The sequence below is a fragment of the Boleophthalmus pectinirostris genome, unplaced genomic scaffold, assembly GCF_026225935.1.
Source record: "Boleophthalmus pectinirostris isolate CB_2022bp ecotype Guang Dong unplaced genomic scaffold, ASM2622593v1 HiC_scaffold_7, whole genome shotgun sequence".
Taxonomy (NCBI): domain Eukaryota; kingdom Metazoa; phylum Chordata; class Actinopteri; order Gobiiformes; family Gobiidae; genus Boleophthalmus; species Boleophthalmus pectinirostris.
In genome coordinates this window covers 19,129,118-19,147,537 of record NW_026571473.1, presented here as the reverse complement: position 1 = coordinate 19,147,537, position 18,420 = coordinate 19,129,118, and the positions used below count along the sequence as shown (strand labels likewise).

At 39.1% G+C, this 18,420-nt stretch overlaps 2 protein-coding genes across 5 annotated transcripts; both read left to right on the top strand.

The window, feature by feature from the left end:
• The first annotated feature begins 392 nt into the window (after positions 1-392).
• Positions 393-6,303, top strand: LOC110167759 (acyl-coenzyme A thioesterase 11-like). 2 transcript variants are annotated; one of them, XM_055164957.1, is made up of 16 exons: positions 393-568; positions 1,350-1,533; positions 1,734-1,803; positions 2,152-2,212; positions 2,294-2,395; positions 2,473-2,608; positions 2,698-2,851; positions 3,221-3,340; positions 3,421-3,559; positions 3,636-3,691; positions 3,787-3,853; positions 3,932-4,015; positions 4,145-4,278; positions 4,797-4,964; positions 5,054-5,180; positions 5,290-6,303. In XM_055164957.1, the coding sequence occupies exons 2-16, from the start codon at positions 1,359-1,361 to the stop codon at positions 5,428-5,430; spliced, it is 1,734 nt and encodes a 577-aa protein (XP_055020932.1). In that variant the 5' UTR covers positions 393-568; positions 1,350-1,358; the 3' UTR covers positions 5,431-6,303. The 2 variants fall into 2 exon arrangements, with proteins under 2 accessions (XP_055020932.1, XP_020788795.2); XM_020933136.2 differs by having other exon boundaries at positions 4,797-4,928; positions 5,290-6,300.
• A 105-nt stretch (positions 6,304-6,408) lies between these two features.
• Positions 6,409-18,152, top strand: tnni3k (TNNI3 interacting kinase). 3 transcript variants are annotated; one of them, XM_055164955.1, is made up of 27 exons: positions 6,409-6,572; positions 6,645-6,812; positions 6,889-6,981; positions 9,621-9,729; positions 9,797-9,882; positions 10,085-10,182; positions 10,353-10,463; positions 10,542-10,640; positions 10,727-10,865; positions 10,968-11,112; positions 11,193-11,297; positions 11,365-11,459; positions 11,536-11,685; positions 11,789-11,872; positions 11,981-12,037; positions 12,550-12,642; positions 12,709-12,766; positions 12,842-13,036; positions 13,545-13,649; positions 13,711-13,763; positions 14,099-14,151; positions 14,580-14,712; positions 14,860-14,969; positions 15,915-15,974; positions 16,260-16,429; positions 17,247-17,326; positions 17,739-18,152. In XM_055164955.1, exons 1-27 carry the CDS (start codon positions 6,434-6,436, stop codon positions 17,816-17,818), a joined length of 2,868 nt encoding a protein of 955 aa, XP_055020930.1. In that variant the 5' UTR covers positions 6,409-6,433; the 3' UTR covers positions 17,819-18,152. The 3 variants fall into 3 exon arrangements, with proteins under 3 accessions (XP_055020930.1, XP_020788756.2, XP_055020931.1); XM_055164956.1 differs by lacking the exons at positions 6,409-6,572; positions 6,645-6,812; positions 6,889-6,981 and adding an exon at positions 9,367-9,434; XM_020933097.2 differs by lacking the exons at positions 9,621-9,729; positions 9,797-9,882; positions 10,085-10,182; ... (19 more) ...; positions 17,247-17,326; positions 17,739-18,152 and adding an exon at positions 7,287-8,886.
• Positions 18,153-18,420: the final 268 nt, after the last annotated feature.

Sequence of the window (18,420 nt, the reverse complement as noted above, 5' to 3'; positions counted from 1 at the left end):
ATAAAAAAATCTAAAATGTAAAAGAATGTAAGGTTGTTCTGTTTAATGTCATACTGTGGAACATTCGAAGCAGAGCAATGACATATTCATAGAAACAAAAAGGTGACAGACGCCCAACCGAAAAGTTACATAGAGCACTTTTAACATATGTGGTTAAAAAAAACAATAATAATAAAAGTGCAAAACGAAATGAATGAATGTAAACTTAGATTATGAAATTGATTTCATTTCTATTTTTATTTTTTGTTCTTCCCTCCGTATGACCGACACTGTTATTGGGGTCTGCCCGAAAAAAAGACATCTGCGCACTTCAGGGAAATTCCACCTTAAAATTAAACACGACAGGGGTCGGCCTCCCCTCCTCCCTCTCCTTCAGCTCAGATGGTGGTGAGGCTCTAACAGTTGAGAGATTGTTGGGTGCTTGAGTTCATATGGGCAAAATGCACAGAATGCACAGAGCCGCTGTCTGGCCCGCAGACTCGTTTTCTTCCTACTTTTATATTTTGTAGCAACTATTTTGGACAACTCTTCTTGATCTCAGTTTTACCGTGTGTAACAACTTTTTGAGGTAAGTGCATGAAAGTGTATGGGCAAGCGTGTTGTGTATTTTTGTTTACTGCTTAGTCTAGTCAACAGACACAGTTAGACACAATGATTTTGTACTTTGAATCAAAACCTGCTTAAAATTCATTGACAGTGTTGGTATTCCGTTCGTGTGGCTCATGTAAAGGTCACTACATCTGTCAACAGTAACACGAAAAACAGGTGAGCCGTCAAAAAGAGAGGGGGTCTCGTGGGTTGCATGTGCCCCCCTTTAGGACAGAAGTTATGGCCAAACACTTAGTTCTCAACAAATAGACTCCACTAATCTCGTGTCTCCTGTTCTTAAAATACTTTGTGCCCGAGCTTTGGAAAAAGGCAGTGACAGCAGTGACTAAAATAGTCATTGTGTGATTTATTTTATAAACAATGTAGTATACTTTCACAGGCTTGAAGTTGTGCAGCTTTGTTGAGAAATTCATCTGAGATTACTGAAAGCGTCTTAAACTGCACTGAGCTAGACTGACACAATACAATGCATGCACACTGAAGATGTAGTTTTACTGGACTTATAATACAGTGTTATATGCTGTGTATTTATTACTTATTGTTATTACCTCAACACTTCTTCCACATTTGTCAGTATTCAGTAGTGCTTTGCAGGATGGCCTAGGAGTTGTGTGACAGCAGACAAGACAGCCAACAAGTGCTATTAAAAATAATAATAATGTAGTAGAGCAGAATATAAAAATCCATTAAATAATTATAAAGTTTTGTAAGTACCTAAAAGTTTTGTTTTTATACCACAGCTCACCGTGATGTCAAATGAAAAGGATGCAGAGAGGCGGGGGAGTGATGAGAGTGGCGAAGTGTACAGAAACCCCACTGAAGTAAAGATGAGCCAGATTGTTCTGCCTTGCCACGCGAACCACCGAGGGGAGCTCAGTGTGGGGCAGCTACTCAAGTGGATGGACTCCACTGCCTGTCTGTCAGGTCAGCACCATTATACAGTCTATGGTCAGCACAGATACAATATCACATGCAAATGTTTAATCTAAGGACAAGTTTATGTTTTGCTTTAGTAATTTGATAAAGCTGCCCATTAATGATTTTTTTTTAAATAGAACAATTATTTGTTATTATCCCACCATGAAATGTGTTCCCTGCCTAATTTATTCAATAACTTCTTCTAGCGGAAAGACATGCTGGTTGTTCCTGTATCACTGCCTCTGTGGATGACATCCATTTTGAACACACCATTGGGTACAGTATTATACTCCATGTTCCTTATTGGCAGATTATGTTTAACATCAAATTTATTTAGATAACTGTGAGAATGACCTCCAACCTGTAGCTTAAATGTATCATTTTGATGCCTACCTTTGTGCACCGATTACTAGATGATGGGTTACGTTTTATAGGTATCTAACTGTAACCCATCTACTGCTTGCCATGACTCTTACATTTACTGCTAAAATTAGTAGCTCGCTGGCATTTTTGTTTTACAAAAAGTAGCTCACAGGAGGAAGGCTGGAGACCTCTGCTCTAGTGTATTGTTGCTAGTATAATCAAAGCCAGTGTTGACAATGAAGACATGCGTATTTCCCACAGTGTTGGAAAAGTTGTTAATATTATTGCAAAAGTCAACAGAGCCTTCACATCTAGTATGGAGGTGAGTATAGCCCTGCTTTTACAATGGTGAACTTTCATCTTGATTCAGACAAATGTCGTAAACTTGTTGTCTCTTGTAAAGGTTGGAATACTTGTCACTTGTGAAGACCTTTACACAGACAGACAGTGGAGGGTGTGCCATGCCTTTGCCACTTTTGTCGCCAGGCGAACTGAGGCTGGGAAGGTAAAGTGGCACTTTATGTACAGTATTTGAGATAATTTAGTTTTCTGTTGCAAACATGTTATGGTTATTATGCACAGGTCCAGCTGAAGCAGGTGAGCCCTCACACACAGTCAGAGCAGATGGAGTACAGCCTGGCAGCGGAGCGCCGGAGGATGAGGCTCATACATGCTGAGATCATTACAGACCTACTGAGCAGCAGCACCTCTCAGCTGGGTACAGGCTTTATAACTCAGCATATGACGCTGTTATTGCTCCATTTCAAATCTGATTTGGTTAAGCTCCTTGTTCTTGTTTCCCTCCAGGAGAGTGCCAGCAGTACGAGGATGCTGTGCCAGCAGAGAGGACTCGAGTGGAGAGTGTGGAGCTGGTGCTACCTCCTCATGCAAACCATCAGGTCAGCACTTTCGGGGGCCAGATCATGGCCTGGATGGAGAATGTGGCCACCATTTCAGCATGGTAATAAACCTGGTATTATCTAACCCACTGGCTATGAACAACAAAATGTACACTGATATATCAAGTGAAAAAAGCTATACTGGAAATAAAAAATATTTTTCTATCATGACATTGATTAGTTGATTTATTAGGCACTAGGCATCACATAAAATGTGTGTTAAATTACATAAATCATTAGTGTTTAAAATGTTTAAAAATCTCAAGCATAGTGCAAATCTGCAAGGGCCAAAGCATCTCCAAACCGCAATTCTGATAATTAAACATTTTGAGTTTACATGTACACATATGTTAAGTCAGAGGCAGGTGCCTGAGTGAACATTTAGTAATAATTACTTCTAATAATGTTTTTGTGTCTATTGTTTATTTCAGCCGCTTATGTAATGCTCACCCAACTCTTAGGACCATTGATATGTTTCATTTCCGGGGCCCATCACACATTGGAGATCGGTTGGTGCTAAAAGCCATTGTAAATAATGCCTTTAAGCACAGGTGAGTTTAACCTTTAATTTCTGTATTTTCTTTAAAACCATAAAATGTTCAGTTTACATATGGTTTTATTGTTATTGTAGCATGGAGGTGGGAGTATGTGCAGAGGCCTACCAGGGTGGGGAGCCTTTGCGTCATATAAACAGTGCTTTTATGACATTTGAAGTTCTAGACAGTGACCGAAAACCACAAACTCTTCCGCGTATTCGGCCTGAACCTGTGGTGTGTTTAATGAAAAATAAAACACCAGTTTTGTCTTGTTTGCAGATTGAGTAGTTTTATTTGTCTGTTTGAACAGGATGGGATACGACGCTATAAGGAAGCCATTGCTAGAAAGAAGATTCGACTTGACAGGTGAATTATTCATAATGTATACATTTGATATCAATTTTTTTATATTTAATTCTAAATTCGTCTGCTTACAAGCTAATGATAAATTATATGTGTAGAAAATATATAATCTCCTGTAAGCAAAATGAAGTTCCTCTTTCTGTCCCCTGGGATCCAAGTAACCAGGTATTTCAGAGTTAGTTTCTTTTACTCTTAATATTATTGTTGCTTTATGATTATGTTTTGTGTAATTCTAATTTATAGATGTACCTGAGCTACAATAATGTATCAGCTCTGAAACTAATGGATGCGAGAAACAGCTGGGTTTTAACCTCTGAGAAAAACAAGGTCAGAAGTGTGAAGGTTTCCCACTGCATGTGTGTTTATATTGAAAACACAACAGGCATGTCGTACATGTTTTAGCTTTTGTCCTGTGGAGAAAATACACCTTGATTCACTATGGACTGTGCATCTTAGGTCAGGTTGTACACACAGGAGGAAAACCAAAGGCTGCTGTTCAAGGTGGAGATGCGTGTGTGTGTTCCAGCAGAGCAGACGTTTCATTTACTGTCCGACCTAACCAGGAGAAAACAGTGGGACCAACACTACGAGTACGTAACTGTCTCCGTAGTCATTCATATTTTACAATCTTTTTTTCACTGTATTTGTACTAAAAGGTCCTATCGTACACAAAATAGACTCTTGTGAGCTTTTCTGGTGTAGGGTCTGACACCTGCTTGTTTTCTTGGAGATGTTATTGCTTTGCCTGGAATGTTGAGATTAAACTATCTCAAGGGCAACAATTATAGACTACATTCCAGGTGAGATCTGTGGAGAGGCAACAATATTCACAGAGAATTATTGTATGTTTTAGCAATAGGAGCCCCCATAATGAGTAAATTTTAGATAGATATGTTTAATGTCATATCATGGAACATTTCAGGCAAAGTAATAATATCTCCAGGGAGACAAGCAGGTGACATACCCTCCACCAGAAAAGTTGCGTAATGCACCTTTTAAACATGTGTGAATGAAGCAAAACACAACTTCAGGTCTGTTTGTGATGAGGAAACAACATGATAACATAGATCACAAACAGGATAATGTTGTTCCTTTAATATTTCTTCAGAGAGTGTGAGGTGATAATGCAGGCAGATGAGGATGACACCATATATCGGGTAACTGCCCCATCAGTCAGTAAACGAGACAAAGGCATGGAGTTCATACTGTTGGCATCTCGGAGGAAGCCTTGTGATGCCAGGTGCTCTTTCATACTTAGACATCCGAAACACAAAATGTAAATGCATGACTTCACATGTGATGTTGTCCTGGTTGCAGGCTTTTTTCCATTTACTCCTATTAAAACTAACTACCTTTGTTTCTTAGGGACCCTTATTTGATTGCATTGCGTTCAGTCACTTTGCCCACTCACCCACCCACTGAGGAGTACACCAGGGGAGAGGTGCTCTGTGCTGGATTTACCATATTAGAAGAGTGCAGTTCTGTGTCCAAGGTTGGTCAAATTCACACTGCATGCAAACATTTTTCACCCTTTTTCTTATCACTATATTAGACAAGGCTGTTATGGACAGGTGCATTGAAGTGGTCTGTGTTTGTTTCAGATCACGTACTACAACCAGGCCACACCAGGAGTCCTGCCTTACATCTCCACAGACATTGCTGGACTTTCCTCCAGTTTTTACAGTGCGTTTGCTGCTTGTAGTCTCTTTCTGGAGGCTAACAAACACAGCCAGACTGCTTAAACTTCCTCTGGACAGCAATATGAATGCTGCATCTCCTCTGAACTGTACAAAAATGTAAAATTTTTAGCACTATGAAGCAATACTGAGTCTTGTAAAGCTCTTTCACATAACTTAATCTTCTTAGGTTTTTGCAAGAATAGATTTAACTTATGCAATACTAATTTATATAATATTTAATGTGTATGTATTTATGATCATTTCTAGTTTGAAACTCATTGTTTGAAGTAAAAATATAACATTGTTCCAGTTTTTTACCTCTCTGTGGGGTTACAGCTTAAGCACAGTATATTTTCTATGTTTGAATGTAACTCATGTCGTTGCATTTCTACTATAATGCACTTACTCCCATGTGCTTCACTTCAAGCTGTCTTAAATGAACAATAAATACAATAGGCCAGTGGATTATCCTCACTTGAGCTGTTGTCTCAGTATTAGACCCTGCTCTCAGCATTCTTGTCATTCCTTAACCATTTTTTATGAGAAAAGAAAATACAGCTGGAGGGTACATTTTGGGATGTTAATAAAGCTGTAACAGGTGCAGACCCTTGGAGCGATATAATGTCTGTGTCTCAGTGAAAATAGCATTGAATGCATCTGCAATGAAAGAATGTAAGATCTGCCTCTGCTCATGCCTGCTGTGTGCTTTATGTTTTGTAGAGCACTGTACCTGTTTTTACAAGAAGAGAATTTGTGTTGCAAGTCACTTAAATATCTTTTCTCAATTTGATTTGTTGAACATTCACCCACTTCTCATTCACTCTTAGAAGATATAACAAGAAATAGGAAGGAGTGTTTTGTTTGTGTCAAGATGTAGGCATAGTATTCGAATTGGGATTTTGACTTGAATAAAGCTAAGGTGAGGCTATATTAAGTAATTGCTTAATTTTAACAAAACTATTTTCCAATGCCATAACTACATGTAAGATCTGCCGCGAACCAATCACCGTGAGCTGAGTGATTCACGTGACAATACCCGGAAGTAGCCGGCCGCTGACAGCTGTGAATGCATGGATCTATGCCACATTTGTTTTTATCGAGTAAATTTTTATTATTATTCGGCGAAACCACGATGGGCGAGGAATATAACAAACAACTGAAAATCGCAACACACCAGAAGCTACTTAAATTTGATGATTTGCGAGGTAAGGAAAGTGTTACCTTTAGTTTAGACTTAAGGTAACATCACTTCTTTGATGGATTTGACTTTATTGAAGGGCGTGAGGTGAAGCCTGGAGAGTTCTGGGATGTGGTCGTAGTGACAGCTGTGGATGAGAGTCAAAAAGATGCGTATGAGCTGCAGATAAATGAGAAAATTAAAAGAAAGGAGCTTCCTCTTGGCATTGACTACAAAGTTGTCTCAGATCCACCTGGCTATAAAATCGGTGAGTACAATTCACGAATTAATTGTGTTTTAATCCCTGTAATAACTGTAATACGAGTTTAATTACTTGTTTTTAGGCAATGGAGGCTCCACTCTGTACACACTTCAACACCTCAGTAACATCTATGGGACAGTTCTGAACAAACTCAGAGTTCTGCTAATTCATGCAGGTTTGGTTCTTTTAAAGTTATATTTACTGTATAAAATATTATGTAGCCCATGGCAATATATTTATTTGTTTATTTTAATACCCCCCTGTGCTCAAGAACATTTCGTCTTGCAAAAATTGCTTATGATAATACAAAGCTACAAGAAGTTAATAGTAGTTTGACATCTCTAACAGATATTAGGGCACACATACTTTCCCTTGGGAGGTAATCACATATAAACAAATAATTCAGATCCAAATCATTAATAATAAATCAGCAGCAGTAATGGCTTTTTTTTGTTTTTGTTTCCATTGTTGCTTTTTTAGGTGGACTGAGTCAGCGTTTGCCTAGTGCCAGTGCGTTAGGGAAGATCTTTACTGCGCTGCCCCTTGGAAACCCTCTGTACCAGATGTTGGAATTAAAAATGGCCATGTATGTGGACTTCCCATCGCACATGAAGCCTGGCGTTCTCGTGACCTGCGCTGACGATATCGAGCTGTACAGTATCGCAGAAGATCAGTGCATCAGCTTTGACAAACCTGGTTTTACTGCTTTAGGCCACCCATCTTCTCTGTCTATAGGCACCACACATGGAGTGTTTGTGTTGGACCCTTCTGAAACATCGTCCCACACGGAAATGCAGGCCACTTCCTGTTTGCGTTTTCTACACAAACCCAGTGTCAATAAAATGCGAGACACTGGAGCTGTCTGTAATAGTACCCTGGGCAGAGAGTTTGTGTATACAGACAGTACATATTACTTTGACCTCAAAACCTCACAGCTTCTCCTCAATTTACTCAAAGAAGTGGGACCCTTGGAATGTGAGATTGATGCATATGGGGATTTCCTTCAAGCTCTTGGTCCAGAAGCCTCCATAGACTACACTAGCAACACTGCCAATGTCACCAAAGAGGAAGGCAATCTGGTTGAAATCCGTAAAAAAATCTTCCACCTTCTCAGAGGCACTCCACTGAATGTGATTCTTCTGAACAACTCCAAGTTTTACCACATCGGGACCACGTCTGAGTTCCTCTATCACCTCACTCAAGACGCAGCAATGAGAAATGAACTAGGCCTTCTATCCTCTGCCTTTAGTCTATACAACAGTGAGAACAATGAAGACTCTACTTCCTGCTGCGTGATGTACAGTGTGGTTGATACCAGCTGCTCTGTGGGAATTGGTTCAGTTGTAGAATATTGCCAACTTGAAGCTGGAGTTTATATTGGCAAAGGGTCCATAATAAGTAGCTGCTGGGTTCACCCTGGTCTGTCTGTTCCTGATTCAGTCTTCATGCATTCACTTTGCATTGACCACAAGCACAGCACTGGATATGTAACAGTTGTGTTTGGGATAAATGACAACCTAAAGAGCTCTGTGGACCATTGCGCGAATATCTCAGCTCTGAAACTTTTTGGTTTGAGTCTACCTTACTGCCTGTTCCACTGGGGAATGGAGAGTGAAAGACTAAATTTTTCTGGTGATGTGTCCTGTTGCAGTTTGTGGAACGCTTGTCTGTTTCCCCTTTGCTCCGATCAGAAAACCTCTTTCTCCAAGTCCCTGGAGATGCTTCAAGCTGTGCTAAATGACACTACAATAACTTTACCCAAAGACACACAGTTGTTGTCTATGCAGCAGGCTTTAGAGACCAAGAATCTGAAGGAAATGTTGAAGTTCAGAACAGGACTTTTCAATGTAATCACTCAGAAATTGTCAGCCCAGTAGTCCTGTCATATTTGGTATGGCATTGGGTTTAATCATGTTTTAAATAATGTAAGCATAGGCAGGGTCAAATCTTTCTTGGGGCACATTGGGGCAAGATAATGCAAAAAACTTTTCCTTTATATTATTTATTATTGTTCCTGTTTTTACATGTATTCATAATTACATAATTACTTAAATTTAATTAAATAATTTTTATTAATTTATCTTTGTTGTGCAGTCACTTTTATGGTTTATGTGAAAACAAATATAACTGAGAGCATATTATTTGTACTTCTGTTATTACGTTTTAACAAAATGTAGTAAGTGAAATTGAAGTGTGTGAAAGTGAAAGTTTTTTCTTTGTGTTACCTTAACACACAATCCAGGGACCCCAGTTTGAAAAATCTAACTTATATAACTCAGTGTGCCATTTTTATGAAGATAGGTTTAGACTTAGGCAACAATAATTTTTCTAGATTTACACAAAAACCAGCAATAACCTGCTTTGTGTGTTGGATGCTAACATATAATAACTCTGTGATGTTCACATTTGAAGGCAGATCAGTTGTCATTGTTGTTAGACATTCCATTCAAAGGGGTTTTATTTTTAGATCCCCGTCATGATCCCCCTTTATCTGCACCGGGGCAATTGTGGAACGGCAGCAGATTGCATTACCACTTGACTGTAGTTAACCAAACTACAGGGCATACAGTAGGAGAGCCGCTGAATCAATGGGAAATTATAAATCAAGACCTTCTCAAACATGCACAGGTAAAGATAGGATCATTTGTCTTTAGTAGGTTTGCATCATGTGAGACTTTCTCCCTGGCAAAAATGTAGGCATGATTCAAAATAGCTTACAAGAGTTACTTGACTTTAATTACAGTGTAAACTATATAGCAGTGCATGTAAATTTATGTTAAGCCGTGCATGGGTAACTATTATTTTTGGGTGTAGATGAGTGGAAGAAGAAGGTGTGTGAATCATATGGCGTTATCATTGAGAGATTGGAGGATGATTTTCAGCTACAAGAGTCCCAGATAGCAGATCTCAACCTTGCTTTTAGGTGATGACATTTTACATTTTTTTAAATATGAAAATGACTTCAAATAAATGTTTAAAATATCTCTTAGCTCCGATGAGGCTTTTCAGAAGGTGAACCTGAACTACCGAACAGACAAGGGGCTGTCTCTGCTGCATCTCTGCTGTGTCTGTGGAGGTATGTGAGCCCACCACAGTCTATTAATAACTGCCAAACAACATGTGGCAGTGAGAAAGAGGATTAGAGCAGGGTGACTCTCTCTGGTCTTTGATTATGTTCAAAGAAAATGTATGAATTATGCAGTTTAAATTGTTACCAATTGTTTCAAATTGAGATTTGATGAAAGAATGTATGTCGACAATTATATTTTTGTGCACAGGAAACACGGGCCATATTCGTACCCTGATTCTCAAAGGCCTGCGTCCATCACGACTGTCTAAAAATGGCTTTACTGCTCTTCACTTAGCAGCATACAAGGTTATAATAAGTTTCTGTTATTTTATGTGAAAAATTGTCAAGGTCTTTCTAATGTTTTACCACATGGTGGAGTGCAAGTACACACAAAGCCAACACGACAAGTGCATAACTGTTGTTCAGACATATCTGGTAGTGTTGCATTTTTAAAACATTCAGTTTCTGCTCCTCAGGATAATGCTGAACTTGTGACAGCGCTGCTCCATGGAGGAGCAGATGTTCAGCAGGTGGGCTATGGGGCTCTCACTGCCCTACATGTGGCCACATTAGCTGGACACCATGAGGTAGGATCTGTAGAGTAATCTATATAGGCCTACTTTATTTAATTACATTAATGTCATATTTGTTTTCACCTTGTACAGGCAGCTGATATACTCCTACAACATGGAGCATTTGTGAATGTTCAAGATGCTGTGTTTTTCACTCCTCTTCATATTGCTGCCTACAATGGGCATGAGCAAGTGAGATTTTTGATCTCAGTCTATTCTACCTGTCTGTATTTATGTGTGTGTTTCTGATACAACTAAAGTTTATTTTTGTGTTTTAGGTGTCCAAACTGCTGTTGAAGTTCAGTGCTGATGTGAATGCCTCTGGTGAAGTAGGAGACCGACCACTGCATCTGGCTGCAGCAAAGGGCTACCTCAGCATTTGCAAACTTTTAATGTCAGAAGAAAGCAAGGCTAATGGTAAAACCTAGGACTACAAGCTATAAGCATTACAGTATTTTATTACTTGACTAATTTATTTTCTAAGTATTTCATGCTATTCTCATTTTCCATCCTACTCAGTGAATGCTCAGGACAATGAAGACCACGTCCCTCTTCACTTCTGTGCCAGATTTGGTCATCACGAGATTGTGCATTACCTTCTGCAGGGCGGCTTTGATGTGCAGCCTCACTCTGTCAACATTTATGGGGACACTCCATTACACTTGTAAATGTTTTATTGGCAGTTTTTGAGTCGTTACTGAAAAGGAGGTCTGACTAAGCAGCATAAATGTTATTGTTCTTCAGGGCTTGCTATAATGGAAAGTTTGCAGCTGTGAAGGAGCTTGTCCAGCTTTCTGGTACAGATAGCATTCCTAAGGAGAATATCTTCAGCGAGACAGCACTACACAGGCAACTTAAATATCCACTTTTATTTTACCAATAGCAATTAATATTTATGTCAACAATTAATTTATAGTGCATGTACTTATGGAAAAGACCTGGAGATGGTGAAGTTTCTGTTGAATCAAAATGCAATGAGCATCAACCACCAAGGCCGCGATGGACACACAGGTATCAGCAAACTAATGATTTTATTACATTTATTCAAGTTCATTTCTTTTAAATAATTCCTGTGTCTGTCCACCAGCACTCCATAGCGCCTGTTTCCATGGACACATCCGTTTGGTGCAGTTCCTCTTGGATAACGGGGCAGACATGAACCTGGTGGCCTGTGACCCCAGTAGATCCAGTGGAGAGAAGGATGAGCAGACCTGCCTGATGTGGGCTTATGAAAAAGGTATAAATTGTTATTATTTCGCTTTCATTTTAATTGCAAGGTCCACTCAGCTATATTTTTATGTTAATGTTTTTCTTAAGCTATATGTTTTCCCTAAAATTAGGCCATGATGCTATTGTGACATTACTAAAACATTATAAACGTCCTGATGATTCCCCATGCAATGAATACTCCCAGCCAGGAGGGGGTGAGTGACCATATGAAGTGATACATATCGATAACATTTATAATATAAATACATTTATACATTGAATTACACTATAGATCAATTCTCTATATGCTGTCTTCTTTGTAGATGGATCGTATGTGTCTGTGCCTTCTCCTCTGGGAAAGATCAAAAGCATGACTAAAGGTAGTGAAGTGAACCTGGGCAATGCAGACATAATAACATTTATTCTGTTGCTACAGGAACGGGCCTGTCTCTACACTCTTCTTCTCTTTTGTGTTGGTGTAGTTAGATATCATTTCAAGAAAGACTCCTGGCTGACTAGACGTTGGGTGATATAACGTTAATATGTTGTAATTCAGTTATAATATTCAGCTCTGTTCTCAAATACAAACCATCTATTTCATTTTCCCACCTCCCTGACCTATTGGCCAACCTCCCATCGTAATCTGAATACAAAGCAGATTCCTTTAGTTATTTCATAAAGGCAAGTAAGTCTCTACTTATCTTAAAAAAATGTGACCAAAACAACAACAAAACTATTTAACATAACTTTTTGCCATATCATCCCTCTCTTGTACACAGTGTTATAACGATACTGAACTAAATTATAAAATCTTCATTACACATACACCCACTATAACACTGTCTATACAACCATTTCCCATTTTCCCAAGTTTTTTTTTTTTTTTTCTCAGAGAAGGCTGAAGTTCTCCTGCTCAGAGCCACGCTCCCTTCTCATTTCCATCTACAACTCTCTGAACTGGAGTTTAATGAAATAATTGGATCAGGTAATTAATTATAGTTCTTCATCATACCACCAGTCATCACTCAGTAATGAATTTTTGTCTTTCTAGGTTCTTTTGGCAGAGTTTACAAAGGCAAATGCAGAAACAAAATCGTTGCAATCAAACGGTATAAAACCTGTGTAAAATGTAACTTATTTTCTCTGTAAAATTACCCTAATATGTTTTATTTGTCACTTTCCAGGTACAGAGCAAACACATACTGCTCCAAATCAGATGTGGACATGTTCTGCAGAGAGGTGTCCATACTGTGCCGTCTGAACCATCCCTGCATCATTCACTTTGTGGGGGCCTGTCTGGATGACCCCAGTCAGTTTGCTATTGTCACTCAGTACATTTCTGGAGGCTCACTCTTCTCCCTGCTGCATGAACAGAAGAGGTAACAGCAGACGTTTTCATTTGTCTGTTTAACTCATATTATCCTGTTTATATTTCCTGTCAGTCTTTTCCATTTTGGTTGTGTCTTTTGACTTGTTGCACAAGTCTTGAGTGTGAGTGTGAATAGCTAGTTTTATTTGAACACATTAAAGCACAACATAAACATGTTTGTGATAAATTAATGTAGTTCCGTATTAGTTTACACAGGTCATCTGATTCCCATGACAGAGACTAAATGTTTACAGCTAGATTTCAAACAACCTTAATGAGTTATTTAGTGTCGGACAAGTGTGTGTAGACCCAGAGATTCTCATTATCCACCTTGGAGGCCTCCTCTCCAATCACTGGCCCTGATCCGGCCATTGATCCAGATGAAGTGTTGGGCTAACTGAGCTCAGGTGTAGTCTTTATAGACTGCCCTATTGATCCGTGTTAAGTGCAGTGTGTGATTGGCAGGGTCATTGATCTGCTCTAAGTGGCTGCTGTTTTAATGATGTGTCCATGGACAGGCTCATAGACCTGCAGTCTAAGCTCATTATCGCCATCGATGTGGCCAAGGGCATGGAGTACCTGCACAACCTGACCCAGCCCATCATCCACCGGGACCTCAACAGGTGGGCTGCTACATAAAGCAGCATGCCCTCCCAAATCACTGATGTGTTTGTCTGCTTTCAGTCACAATATTCTGCTCTATGAGGATGGACATGCTGTGGTCGCAGACTTTGGTGGTGAGGCCAAACTATTTGTCTTATAGAACCACAACCAAACAAGTCAAAACAAAATGTTTTTTACCACATATCTGGCATTGTTTTCAGTTAGGGAACGAACTTCAACCTCAAAGTTTATGCTTCTCCCAAATCCCCAGAAATAAAGGTTTTGCATCAGAATAGATATTTCCTGTGAAAACTAGCTATAGCTATAGATAATGTAAATAAAGATAATACTCAGTCAGTAGTCACGTTAAAGTTCTGAAATGCAGACACAAGCAAACACTTAATGAGTGTAGATAATGAGTATTTAAGTAGCTATCTGAAACCATAATGCAACTTTTACTTTGATGCAGAATCTCGTTTCCTTCAGTCTGTGGATGAGGACAACATGACAAAGCAGCCAGGGGTCAGTATTTCATCTCTACATACTGTAGATTTAGAGCCTTATTTACTATACATGGGGCTGTAGTACACTATTGTCTCCTCAGCACTGACAGTGTGGTGTGTTGTGAGTGTGTTATTTGTTGTCGTTCAGTCTCTGCACACACCTGCCATCAATTATCGCTCTGCTAAAAACTGCCGTGATGCAGATTTTGAGCTGAATCATCTGTATACAGAGTGCTTGGACTGCAGTTTTGTGCTAAGTGTGCTGCATCTCTTGGGAGATGTCTGTTGTGCGAAACCACTTGCCCTTGCTGGGACACAGTGTTTTAGGCAGTAATTGGGCTTCATTGTGTGTGCGTTTGTGGTCTATGATTTATTTCTTTAACATCCTACATCAATATTTGGTTTCCTGTGTGTATCAGATGATAATAAAAGTGCCTCTTTGTGCAGAACCTGCGCTGGATGGCTCCTGAGGTGTTCACACAGTGCACTCGGTACTCTGTAAAAGCAGACATGTTCAGCTATGCCCTCTGTCTGTGGGAGCTGCTCACTGGAGAAATACCTTTTGCACATTTGAAACCAGGTAACGTTTGGGTTTTGGGGGGGTTTATATGTATTTATTTACATTTCCTATAGGTCTAATTTTTCTTTTTCTCTAGTAATGTTACAATTTGAGAATAAATAGTACTCCATGATGAGGTTTTGAAATGTGTGTTACTGTGTGTTGTAGCTGCAGCGGCCGCAGACATGGCCTACCATCACATACGGCCTCCTATTGGTTACTCCATCCCCAAACCCATCTCTGCACTTTTGATGAGAGGCTGGAACTCGTCCCCAGAGGTACTGCACAATAACAAGAAATTATATTAACCATGAACATGACATTACTTTTTAATTTCTTCAACAAAAGATAATTAAGACAAATTGGCTTGGAAGATGAGCCATTGTGCATGCCCAGGAAAAATAAAAAGAACAGCCATTTCCCCTGATAACGCGTTGCTGCCGGTGCATAAACAGTGCAATGACGTTCATAATTGGCGAGGAATGTATGCTTGGCCTAATTAAGAGTCAGGATGCGTTGGCTGTGCTAGCGTAGTAGCGACTTTGGTACTACACTCCTCCTGTTGCCAGCTCTCTTATCTCAAAATGGCCTCCCTGGGTAATACACTTGTCCCACTGAAACGTTTTGAAAATTTCCTCAGAGCTTAATAGGCTTTCACTATGGCAGTTTAGTTTTTTAAGTGTTCACATGGGATTTAGGTGGAGCCTGTTGATAAGTGTTTGTCATGTAAACAATGGATTAAATGGTCAAACATGTTTTACATACATGGTGTAAAAATCCACATATCAGGTAAATAAAATACTATTTGTGTTACTGAGGTCCATATATGCATTATGAATATCATGTTCAGGACATGTTTGTCTAGTTTAAGCCTCACCATTAGCAAATGTGCTAATAGGGCCCAGTGTTCTTTTCCCAAAGGCCTCACCAGCTGCCTTTTGTGGACTACTGTCACTTTAAGTTTGAAACTTGATGTGTTTCACAAATTGTGTTTTCATGATATTTGTGTAGCTTGTTTCATGTATTTTTAGGAGTGTGTTGTCATCTTCTGCCCACTGTTTGTGGGTATGATGTATAATGTAAAAGCACCTGGATCATGGCCTCTCTGTGGATGTGGACTGAGAGAGCAGAGCTGCCTTTGAAGCCTCTTCCTGCTGTGTGGACCAAATGACCGCTGCTGCACAGGGCACACCTGTGTATTATTGTTTTGTTTTATTTTTCAGGACAGACCTGAGTTCTCTGAAGTTGTATCAAACTTGGAGGAATGTCTTTCCAATATTGAGGTATACTTAAGTTATTATGCTTATGGTCATAACAATTACTGTATGTGCTCAAGTCAATGCAATTCACAGCATGTACATTAAAATAAGTAGTATTTATTATTTATAATAAAAAATATATACTTAAAGTTTCTATACAGGGCCAATTCAAATTTTGCTCAAAAATGCTCCAATTATGACATCAACAGAAAGTAAAAATGACTTGTATCACAAGTGGGACCTAAGACATTTGTTGTATATGCTGCACACATTTACAGTAGTTGCTTATGTTGTTATTTCATTTTGCAGCTGATGTCGCCTGCCTCCAGTAACAGCAGTGGCTCCCTGTCCCCCTCCTCATCGTCGGACTGCCTCGCAGCTCGAGGAGGTCCAGGGCGGAGCCATGTGGCAGCCCTCCGCTCTCGCTTTGAGCTGGAGTATGCCCTTAATACACGTGCATACGCCTTCTGGTCTCAGAGGTAAGAACACTTCAGGCCAGCCTTGGACCTAGAAGGTTGAGGAGCAGCACTTTAGATTTGTCAAAGAGGAGCTACTTTAAAAAGCAAAGGAAGAACCAAACAAAATATTATTTGGTATAACATTATCATAGTGTCCTCTTTTTGTGATATATTTTTTTTTTTTTTTTTTTTTTTTTTTTTTTACATTTAAGCCAAATTGGATTAGAGTATTTCTTAAACTGTAGATTTTGTGAGCTATTGCAATCAATTAAAAGTACTAAACCAGCAAACAGTTAAGGAGTTAAGACTAATCTATGATCTGGTCAATAATTTTGTTACTGTTCACTGAATATGCTAACTAAAGGCATCTCCTGTAACAGTAAATGTCAGAGTTTCCCAGCAACTAAATAACAACAAAACAAAGGAAGGCTGTAAAATATGTATGCTGTGACCAATAAGAAAGACGTCTTATTGTGAGCTGATGTATTGTGGTAACAGTCACTATGAGACTGCCTGGTATGTGGTGCTAGTGACTCCTACTACTACAATGACAGGAATGGGATCTATTAAACCTTAGCCACATTTTGTCATTTAGGCTCCATGGGCAGGAATGACAAAGAGCTTATATAGGCTGTAGATATTGTGGCCTGCCCATCAAAAGCAGTCATAAATATTGAATAATGTTTACCACAGCTGAGAAAGTGAGAGTGGACCAGAGGATCTCATATTACACAGTATCCAGCTTCATCTTGCTTCCTGCATGTCAAAGAACCACAGTATGTCTTTTAGGCTTGTATTGTCTTTCTGTTCAATAAGACATAGTGGTGTTTTACTGCAGTGAGAGAAGGAGGGCATCAGGAGGCCTCACACTGGAGGAGCTCAGAAGAAGCATGCAGTTCTCTCCAATTGATCGAAATGGTTGGTCTCCCAATACATTATCTTAGGTGCACTATGAAACTTTTCCTGTTGGAGGTTTGCCACCTGTTTACTCATGCAGCTGTTTTGCTTTGCCTATAATGCTACATAGCATGGCATTAAACTCATCTCTCTTGTATGTATTCAATAAAAGGTGTTTTTATTGCTAAGGAATACAATGGAAAACATTAGTGTGAGTGGGCTTGCCTGTTCACAGATTTGATCTGTAACTGGGCCTATTGGTGCCACCTTCTTGTCTCCATGATAGATAGGAATGAGAAGCATTCTAGGCAAAGCAATACATATCTTCACACAAACAGGTGTCAGACCTTCCACCATAAAAGTTACATGGAGCCCTTTAAAAGTTTTTCTTGTCGTTTTCATGTTTGTTGTTGTTTTTTTTATGCTTTTTTAGGTTATGTATCTGATCCCATGAGCACCATGAGATTTTCCTCCCACTTCAGCAGCAATGGCAGCTTTGAGGACAGTAATTAAGCTACAAATTATATTTTACTTTCAAATTCATTTTCTTGCAAATGGACTATTGGTATGTACATACAACTGCTGTTTTAGGGTTGGTAGCATGCAGTACATTACTATTGCCTAAGTAGTTATTTAAGTGCAACGTGGAAGATCAATGGGTCGTGCCAATTTTAAAATTTTGCTTAGAACTCAATAGGAATTTTGTTATAACTAGCTAAGCTAATGTGAATATGTTACAGTATGTATACTTTATGTATTCTTATTTGTATTGTGTCATTTGTGAGTGGATTTGTATTCAACTTAAAAACACAAACTGATATTTTAACCACTTTTTATTCCTAACATTGCCAACGTTGAATCTTCAGTTAATAAATAAATAATTAAATATTGCCTTGTAAGTGCCAAAGACAAAATCCTAAAGCTTAATTCACTTTCATACTATTAGGAAACATTTAGAGGTAACATTAGAATTAGCAGCATAGACACACTGACATCTGATGCCAGCAGTTTAGGCATACATAAATGGAAACACAGTTGTATAAAGGTAACATTGTCATGCAGCCAAAGTGCCACTTATCAAAGATGAAATGTCAAAATATTGTGCTTTTGTGCAA

Bases quoted from the DNA above. Each gene is read 5' to 3' on its own strand.
- LOC110167759 (XM_055164957.1), top strand. From the start codon at position 1,359: ATGTCAAATGAAAAGGATGCAGAGAGGCGGGGGAGTGATGAGAGTGGC. The intron at 2,213-2,293 runs GTGAGTATAGCC...TCTCTTGTAAAG, and splicing joins CCTTCACATCTAGTATGGAG to GTTGGAATACTTGTCACTTG. The intron at 3,854-3,931 runs GTATTTCAGAGT...TCTAATTTATAG, and splicing joins CCTGGGATCCAAGTAACCAG to ATGTACCTGAGCTACAATAA.
- tnni3k (XM_055164955.1), top strand. From the start codon at position 6,434: ATGCATGGATCTATGCCACATTTGTTTTTATCGAGTAAATTTTTATTA. The intron at 10,866-10,967 runs GTAAAACCTAGG...CATCCTACTCAG, and splicing joins AGAAGAAAGCAAGGCTAATG to TGAATGCTCAGGACAATGAA. The intron at 14,970-15,914 runs GTACTGCACAAT...TTTATTTTTCAG, and splicing joins GCTGGAACTCGTCCCCAGAG to GACAGACCTGAGTTCTCTGA.